Source organism: Apaloderma vittatum, unplaced genomic scaffold (assembly GCF_000703405.1).
Source record: "Apaloderma vittatum isolate BGI_N311 unplaced genomic scaffold, ASM70340v1 scaffold6370, whole genome shotgun sequence".
Lineage (NCBI taxonomy): Eukaryota > Metazoa > Chordata > Aves > Trogoniformes > Trogonidae > Apaloderma > Apaloderma vittatum.
Genome location: NW_009694935.1, coordinates 16,870 through 25,164, shown reverse-complemented (window position 1 = coordinate 25,164; position 8,295 = coordinate 16,870). Strand labels below are relative to the sequence as shown.

At 53.9% G+C, this 8,295-nt stretch overlaps 1 protein-coding gene across 1 annotated transcript in view; it reads left to right on the top strand.

The window, feature by feature from the left end:
• Positions 1-2,168: 2,168 nt before the first annotated feature.
• The window catches only part of LOC104273827 (coagulation factor VIII-like), a gene marked incomplete at its 5' end in the record, with an annotated part of 22,432 nt that continues 16,305 nt past the window's right edge, over positions 2,169-8,295 (top strand). The window contains 6 exons of the mRNA XM_009869276.1: positions 2,169-2,322; positions 5,864-5,988; positions 6,274-6,396; positions 6,872-7,084; positions 8,090-8,161; positions 8,293-8,295. The exon at positions 8,293-8,295 is cut by the window's right edge and continues 132 nt beyond it. Coding sequence (XP_009867578.1) covers positions 2,169-2,322; positions 5,864-5,988; positions 6,274-6,396; positions 6,872-7,084; positions 8,090-8,161; positions 8,293-8,295 — 690 coding nt within the window. The remainder of the gene's footprint in view (positions 2,323-5,863; positions 5,989-6,273; positions 6,397-6,871; positions 7,085-8,089; positions 8,162-8,292) is intronic.

Below are 8,295 nucleotides of genomic sequence, written 5' to 3'. Positions count from 1 at the left end.
CGGTGCCGTGGGTGTCTCTGCTGTGGGGTGTCTCCCAGGAGTATCAGCGCAGCACAAGGGGACCCGTGGCGTCCAGGGGAGGGACAACGCAGGCTCCAAGGATACCTTAAAATCTTCCCAAAGCCCATGGTGGCTTGCTCCCTGTGACACGGGGGGCTCTTGCTTGGCCACAGCAACAGCACTTTTTGCCATGTACTTAAAACTTCTCTGCACCTTCTCTGCACAGCTCAGCACCCTGGCAGAGCACAATGGGGCTGGTCATATGGGATAAATACATTGCCTGTGACTAAACCCCAGCACTGGAGACGAGGTTCAAACATGGCATCTTTCACTCCAGCTGTGCAGGGAGGAGCTGGAAAGGTGACCAGGATTTCCTGCAGCGTTTGGTGAAATGACTAAGTGTGGCAAGCACCCAGGTGGGCACGGCCAGCGGGCTGGGCAGGAGCCAGCTGGCACCGTGTGCCTTGCGGCACAGGGACGAAGCGTGGCAACATTTTCCCGATCTGCTTATTTCTGGAAGAAACACCATTTCCAGCCTTCTGAGCACAGACTCAGAGCACCAGGAGATTCCCAGTTGTGTCCATAGTGCAGGGGACACCAGAAGCACAGCCTAGATCTCCCATGTCTCTGCCAGGTCTCCGGAAAACTCTTTCCACTCCAGCACTGAACGACATCCTTCTACTTCACTGCAGCAGGGCAGGTAGGGCAAAACACCTGAGACATCCCCAAATGTGACATACCCCTTGTTTTGCCTCAAAACACTTGCTGGAAAATGTGGGGCAGATCATTGCTTATCTTTCTCACAAAGAAAAGGAGTCCTGGGCTGGGTGCAGAGCCAGCCACCAGCACATGAGCTGGAGGAAATGTGTTTCTCACAGGCTTTTTGCCCCTCCAGTAGTAGCAGACTGGGTGATGCAAGGGGAGCACTTTCTGCCCTGGCTCCTGCCACGTCAGCCAGCCCTTGGGCATCTTCTGTCCCATCCCCTACCAGTCCCACCCACCCCACACTAAAGATTCAGATCTGGAACCCCAGAACACCCATCCCTCCACCATCCCCACCACCTCCCTCTGTTGCCCAGGCACCAAGACCTGTCACATGGATGTTTCTAAACATGCTCTTGGACTATCACCAAAGGGGTCACGGCACTACGCAGGGAATTCCTCCTCATCTTCCTGCCTTTGTGAGCCGAGGGAGAACTGCTCGCCGGTGCGTGTGCATGAACACGTGTGTGTCCATTTGGGAGGGGTGGCGGTGGGGATTTCCCGGGGCTTTTAAAAAGAGATATTGAAAACCTGGAGGAAATTTGCAAAACCTGCTTATCTGCAGGACCCTGGGAGAAGAGGAGCAGCTGGCAGGAGGGGGACCCACAGGGATCACTCCAGCCCTCTTACTCCCAGGTTGTTCTAAGAGAGGCTGTGTGGCTAAATCACGACTGCTCGGGGTGCAGGCACCCCGGGAACAGGGATACACCTCGCATACCTACATGCATATGTGCATCCCTGGCGATTTCCTCCCCTTCAGCCCTACCCCTGCAGATGCAGAGAGCTCTGTAAGATCCCAGCACTTTGGGACACAGGCCAGCCTCTATGTAGCAATAAACCACCTGCCTCTTGAAGGCAGATTTTCTCCTCCATCTCCATATCCTCAAGCTATGGGGGGCTAGCAGGTACAGGAGGCAGCTACGGGCTCCTGAGGGGCTCCAGCCCCAGGTTCAACCTACTGTAGCCTGCGCAGCAGCAGGGTGCTGGTCAGTCTCCTCTTTTCCCTCTGTGGTGAGAAGGAAGGTGGGACCAGGCAGAGACCGCGCCTAAATTCCCCTTCCTCTGCAACCCACCCTTTCCTCACCTCGCTTCCAGACACCGGCCAGGACACTGAGCCAGCTGGGTCTTGCAGCAGAGCGTACCACTGCGTTTGCCCTCCCTTTCCTTTTGTTTTTTCCTCTTCTCCCGCCACTGTCACCCCAGAGGAAGAGTCTGTTGCTCACACGCGCCTCTTTGCGTTAATCTGCTTCAGTGATTCCTTTCTTGATGTCTTTGGGAAACTCTCCAGCACTCTGACTGAGCCTGTGGGTGCTGTCTTTAAATCATTGTCTCCTATGGATTACAACAGCTGGACAAGAAGATAAAAGCTTTTCACTCCTCTTTCCTTTCTCATTCCCAACTGGCAGGCACAATGCTGGCGGGAGCCCTTCACGGCCTCTTGCTCCTCTGCCTGGTTGAGAAGGGGACCAGCAAAGTCAGACGATACTACATCGGTGCAGTGGAAACCTCGTGGGACTACGTGCACAGCGACCTGTTCTCCGTGCTGCAAGCACCTGCAGGGTAAAGCTCTTTCTTTTGCAATTCCAGTACCTTGCTACAGGTATTCTCCTACCCCGGCATGCACAGCATAGTGAGCTTCAGTCCAGGTAGGCGGATGGGGGCAGCCTGGGAGGGTGGGTGCACTGAGCTACTGGAACAGCTGGGAATTGGTGTTTCTGGGCAATGAGAAGTCACTAAGTGCAATCCCTGATAACACACAGTTGGAATAAATCTGCGGAGAGAGATATAGAGCTGCCTTATCCTAATGCCGTTTGCCCTCGGTGCTTTAAAGTGTGTGTTCAGAGGCAAGGGCTGGTTCTCCAGCCTGTGTTTTCTCTCTGCATCCTGGGAGTTTTGGGGAGATGTGAGAGGAGACAGGGTCCTGTGCCTCTGCCTGGGGGCTGCAGAGGGAAATTGGCTGTGGCCCCCTGACATAACTCAGAGCAGCAGTTAAAACCCAGCTTTAGTTATTTAGATCTTTGTGTACGCTACGTTGCTGGGGCTGGTATTAGGGAATGAATGTGATTTTTTGTGTTTGGGCAAATAGAGGGACTTAGAGGGACTGAGGTATGGTGGTTGTCAAGGGTTTGGGCTGAGCTGGCCACTAGCTCAAACCAGGACAGTGTTTTCTTTCTTTGGAGAAGCAAAGAAAAGTGGTAGTTGCCTTGCTCTGGCGTCAGGACAGTGTTGTCTGGAGACACAGCTGGCTTGGACACACATGGCTGTAAATGGGCTGTTCTGAGCTCGTTATGGGGAGAAGAGCTGGATGGCTACATCTCCTGTAGATCAAACTGTGCTCCTTCCCTCTGCCTGCTGCCACATCCCCTTCCCTAGGCTCTGCTCGGCAACATCAGCCTGTGTTCCCATCTCAGACCCAGCACTGGCTTGAGTAGTGAGGAGCACTGGAACCCAGGCTTCGGTGATGAGCCAGGTCAGCCTGACTCGCTGCTGTAGTCACTGTGTCAGAGTTACGTCGTTTTTTTGGGTTTTTGGTTACTTCGGTCGAAAAATTGCATCCGGCACTTGCCATTTTACTAATGTTCCCCCTGTCCTGCTTTTACTCAGATCCATTAGCCTATGGTGGAGGTGGTGTTGCTCACACTGTTGATCCAACCCTGTGGTTTTCCATTTCAGCCCTGGCTTTAATGACACGCTTGCACACTATTTCTGACCTGGGAGTGACTCAGGGACCTGGCTGTGCCCTAGGGATGAGCGGGGCATCGGGGCAGGCAGTCTGAGGTCACTTGTGTTTCTCTATAACGGGGGAAGATAACTTTGGCTTTCTCAGGCGGACTTGGTGGCGTGCTCCACCCTGGAGAGGCCGGGCACACGTGCTCGATGTGGCTGTTGCCAGCTGGATGATGGTGCCTTTTCGCTGGCCCTGCAGCCTCAGCCTGGATGCCCCTGTATGGGGAGAGCACAGGAAAACAGCCAGGCTGGGGAGAAGGGGTGTGCAGAACGAGCCAGGAGAGTGTGGCAGGAGCAGAGCTGGGGTGCCTCCAAGTTGTTCATGGGGTGTCTTCTGCTCCACCTATTCTCCCTCATGGTACCAGCATCCTGAAGCGTGCACCTCCAGGGAGGGCCTTCAAAACCTCAGTATGTATCCAGTTGTTTCTCTGGCACGTTTGTGGGAAGCTCTGCCAAATGAATGGGCTGCGGCACAGCAGGCCAGAGCTGCTCACACCTTCCCCATGATTTCGGTTTCTCCTCCTCCCAATCACAACCCTGCTGGCAGGGTCGGATCTGGGACCAGCATGTCCTGCAACGGCCCCAGGGATCTCGGCTCCGGCTGGGAGCTGGCAGCCACGTAGCAGCAGCCCGTGTCTGAGTGCTTTGACAGCACAGGGTGTTTATCTTGGCTGTCTCCCGGCTCCAAGAGATGAACAGATATTGCAGCGAACAATGCTGATCGAAGGCGCCAGGAACTTATCTCCCTGCCTTGGCTTCAGCCGTCCTTGGGGTAAGAAGTTCACAGGGACCCAAGCGCAGAGGACCAGCCAGAAGCACTTAGATCAGATGTCCCCGCACTGAACTCTGCCTCCTTGTCTCCTGCAGAGGCTGTTGGGCTCCACCATGCCAGCTGCGATCTAGCGCTGAGCCCTGGTGTCACCAAGTCTCCTTCCAGCCGTGCCCTCGTATGCCATCAAAATCCCCCTGGCTCCAGAGTATTTCTGCCTTGTTTAGCGCAGAACGAGCAGGACCAGACCCTCATATCTCAGGGATGTATTTTCAAAGCTGACTTAGAGGTTAAGGCACAGCTTCCCAGCAGTGGACGCTCCGGTGCCAGCAACCTCGCAGCACTGCCAGCTCCCAGCATGGAGTCACCTTGGAGAGCAAAGCATGGTCCAGACTCTATTGCCATCAAGCCAGGAATGATAACAGCTCGTGGGCAAAGTCAGCCCTGCTCACTGGGGCCGTGTCTGCTCGGGGCTTCCCGCCAGCCCAAACACGAAGTTTTAGCTCTAGTGGGAAAGGCAGGAGCAGGGCGCACGTGTGGTTTTTGTGGGCACCCGTCTTACTCTGCCCCTGGGGAAGGTGAACCCCACTCTCCCCACAGCGTCCACCGGCTGCAGGTGGCTTCCAGCTTGCATCGCCCTTTCCTAAATTTGAGTCACTCTGGCTCCTTCCTCTTCCTCTTGAGGAAGATTCACAAAGGGAACTGCTGCTTGAATGAAGGCTTAGTCAGAGTGGGGATAGCAATCTTCTCTGCTTCTTCAGAGGGAAGAAAATACCACCTGGCTTTTGCTCCAAACAAAACAAGGCTGGAAGCAGTCTGTCTGGTTACTGGAAATGGTCTCAGTTTTGATAAGCCAGCCTCTAAAATCCCTGGAGAAATTTAATGCTTTGTTAGGCTGATAAACGTGCTGGATTCCTTTTGGAAAATGAATTTGTTAAGCTGCTTACAGATAGAAAGTGGCCAGTAAAGTGAGGTGTGAAATATGTTCAAAACTCCTGCTTGAACACGTTTCTGCTGCAAGTAGTTCTTTAGAGGCTGGATGTAAATCAGTGTTTGGTCAGAAAAAAAACCCAAATGTGGGGACGTTACCAGGACGGCAGAGCAAACTGCCATGACCTGCCACGCAGCCCGACACAGCCTCATTTCCTGGGGCAGCTGAGGAGGATGCTCAAGGTTATACATCTTGTGATGTGTCTGCCCCACCTAAAGGTGCTGGGGATGGGGTGGGGGGTGGCTGCAGGGCAGAGGCCACCATGGCACTGGTGTCATCGCAATCCCAGTGCCCTGGGTCTCCATGAAGCTGGGCAAGGCACGATGGCGGAGGCTGGCCGTGGTGTTTACAGTGCTGTGCCTCCTGCCATTGTGTCTTCTTCCATCATGACTAACACCGGGATGTTAATCACTGCCGTGCTGTTGTCTGCAAGCTGAGCAAAACATTTAGAAAAACACCTGGGGGTTGTCAGGAAACCCAAAGGACACAGCAGGGTGAGTGATGCCCAGAGCTGGCACAGCACAGGTGAGCTGGCAGTGGGGAGGGTAAGAGGATGGCTGCTGCTTCTCTGTGGACAGGGCTGCACAATCAACCTTTTTTCCTTCTTCCTGCAGTGTGTCAGGGCACCCAGGCCCACAGCTCCCCAAGCCTGGTGTCGCTCCCCGGTACAAGAAGGCTGTGTTTGTGGAGTACCCCGATGCCTCATTCACACAGCCTAAGCCCAAGCCAGCATGGATGGGTAAGAAGCACCCGCAGCGTGGTGAGCCCTAGCGCTCCTTGACAGCAGCCAAACTCGTCGTGGGTTGGGTGCTGGCAGCATCTCAGCCAGGAATGGAAAAGTGCCTGGGTAGGGTCCCAGTACAGTGGAGCTGCTGGGATTCAGGGAGCCTTGCTGGTGCCAGAGCAGTTGATGCTGCCGTGCTATGGGAGGGACAGCCATTAATTGTGCAGGTGGAAATCCCAGACCCTTTGGGGCCCATGGCTGGCTGTGAGCTACCTGACCCTGTTGTCTTCCCCCCTTCAGGTCTCCTGGGCCCAACCATCCGAGCAGAAGTCTATGACATGGTAGTCATCACATTTAAGAACCTGGCCTCCCACCCGTACAACCTCCACGCTGTTGGGGTGTCCTACTGGAAGGCATCAGAGGGTGAGTTGGGCAACAGCCAGGTGCTTCCAGCCCTTTCACAGCAGCTCCTGCTCTGCTGCCAGGAGGGAGAGCTTCCTTCCCTAACCCTGCTATTCACATCCCTCTACGAGGACTGATGGTCACAGGGATGGTTTAGCCTGGGTGAATAAGACCATGCGCAGCGTAAAAATGAGCTGCGATGAGCAAACAACCCAGAGCAAACACCTGTCAGTTACAGAGGTTAAATCTGAGGTTGGGCCCAATGAATGTGCCCTCTGGCATCAAGGCAGGTGGTGAGTGCACAGCCCAACACGTGAGTCTCCGGCACAGCTCTGCTCATTGCCCTGAGACCAGCCATCACCAGTGGGAATCAGGCTGGCCCCAGGGGCTGGGGTGGAGACAGACTGTGCTCTGGGTTGGGGGAAGAAGCATTTCTGCAGCCACGGTGTGTTGGGGCTGAACCTCCAGGGAGATCTGGCTGTTCCTTTGGCTTTAGGTGCAGGGTATGAGGATGAGACCAGCCAGCCAGAGAAGGAGGGTGACCGAGTGGATCCAGGGAAGACATACACATACATCTGGGAAATCCAGCAAAACCAGGGCCCGACAGATGGCGATTCACCATGCCTGACCCACTCCTACTCCTCTAACACCAACAGCGTGAAGGACATCAACTCCGGTTTGATCGGAGCCCTGCTCGTGTGCCGACCTGGTAAGGACAGCACGCAGGGTGCGGACAGGTCACACGCAACTGCGAATTGAAAAGCAGAAAAATCAGATGCCTTCCAGAGGCTGATCATAGCAGTGGAGTCTGTAAGCTGTCAACAGCAGTACTTCTGGGGTTTCCTCAAAAAGTTTAGGAGCCAAACACGCTTCGTATTTCCCTGCTGGAGAGAAAATGGTTGCTTCTCTGCTTTGCAAAATTTCAGACCACAGATGAAATCTTCTACCTTGTATCTGAACCTTATCTATTCATCAAGTAAATTGCTATGGAGGCATAAATGTTTGTCTTTCCTTCAGAGCTATGAATGTTTGGTGTCAGCCAGGGTGCTTTGTCAAAAAGAGTTTTGTCAGAAGAACTAGAGGGAAGTTTGCATTGGTAAGGATTAAGGATCCAGCAGGAGAGAAGCAGGACACTTGGGGCACAGTACCTGTGCCTGCTCTCCTTCTATTGGTAAACACAGAAGTGATGAAATCCTGACTTACTGGGTGCAAGGCACCAAGAAGCGTACCTGGGGTGGGTTTGTCACCTCTGGTTGAGTCATCTGGCGGTAGCTGTCCAGACCTCTCTGTAGTCACTGGAGGGGAATGGACACGAGTCATGTCCTCCCAGGGCACTGTCTGCAGGCGCCACTGACTCACCAGGAGCAGTTTCTCCACTAAGTGAAGTCTAGACACTGAGCGCAGACAACGGTGCTGAGGAAGGCGCTAGATAAAACGGGCTCTTCCAGGTGACTAAGTGGATCCTGAGAGCCTACAAGGGGAAGGCATCACAAACTGACCTTTTGATGCTTGCTGGCGGCAGCTGCCTCTCAACTATAGGCTTTTGGGGACTACAAGGCTGGAAACCAGGTTGTGCCAGTCATGAGATGTAACAAAAGCAATCCACAGCTGGCCTTGATTCACCAGTTCTTGGAATGCACAAAGGGAATTCCCTGGGAAGATGGGCATGGTGCTTGCTGACCTTAAAAAAGATCCTTCCTGTGGCATCTTGCAGGGACCCTGATGAGTGATGAGAATGACTACGCATGGCAAGAATTTGTGATGCTCTTCGCAGTGTTTAATGAAGGTAACTACCCCGTGACTGGTGTTGGACCCTGAATTCAGCGTGGTCCAGGGCAGGTGCTTTGACCATGGATTTCATCTTTCACAGTTTCGCCCCAATGGGAAGGTTTCCTTTTTCTTCAAAATGCTCTCAAGTGA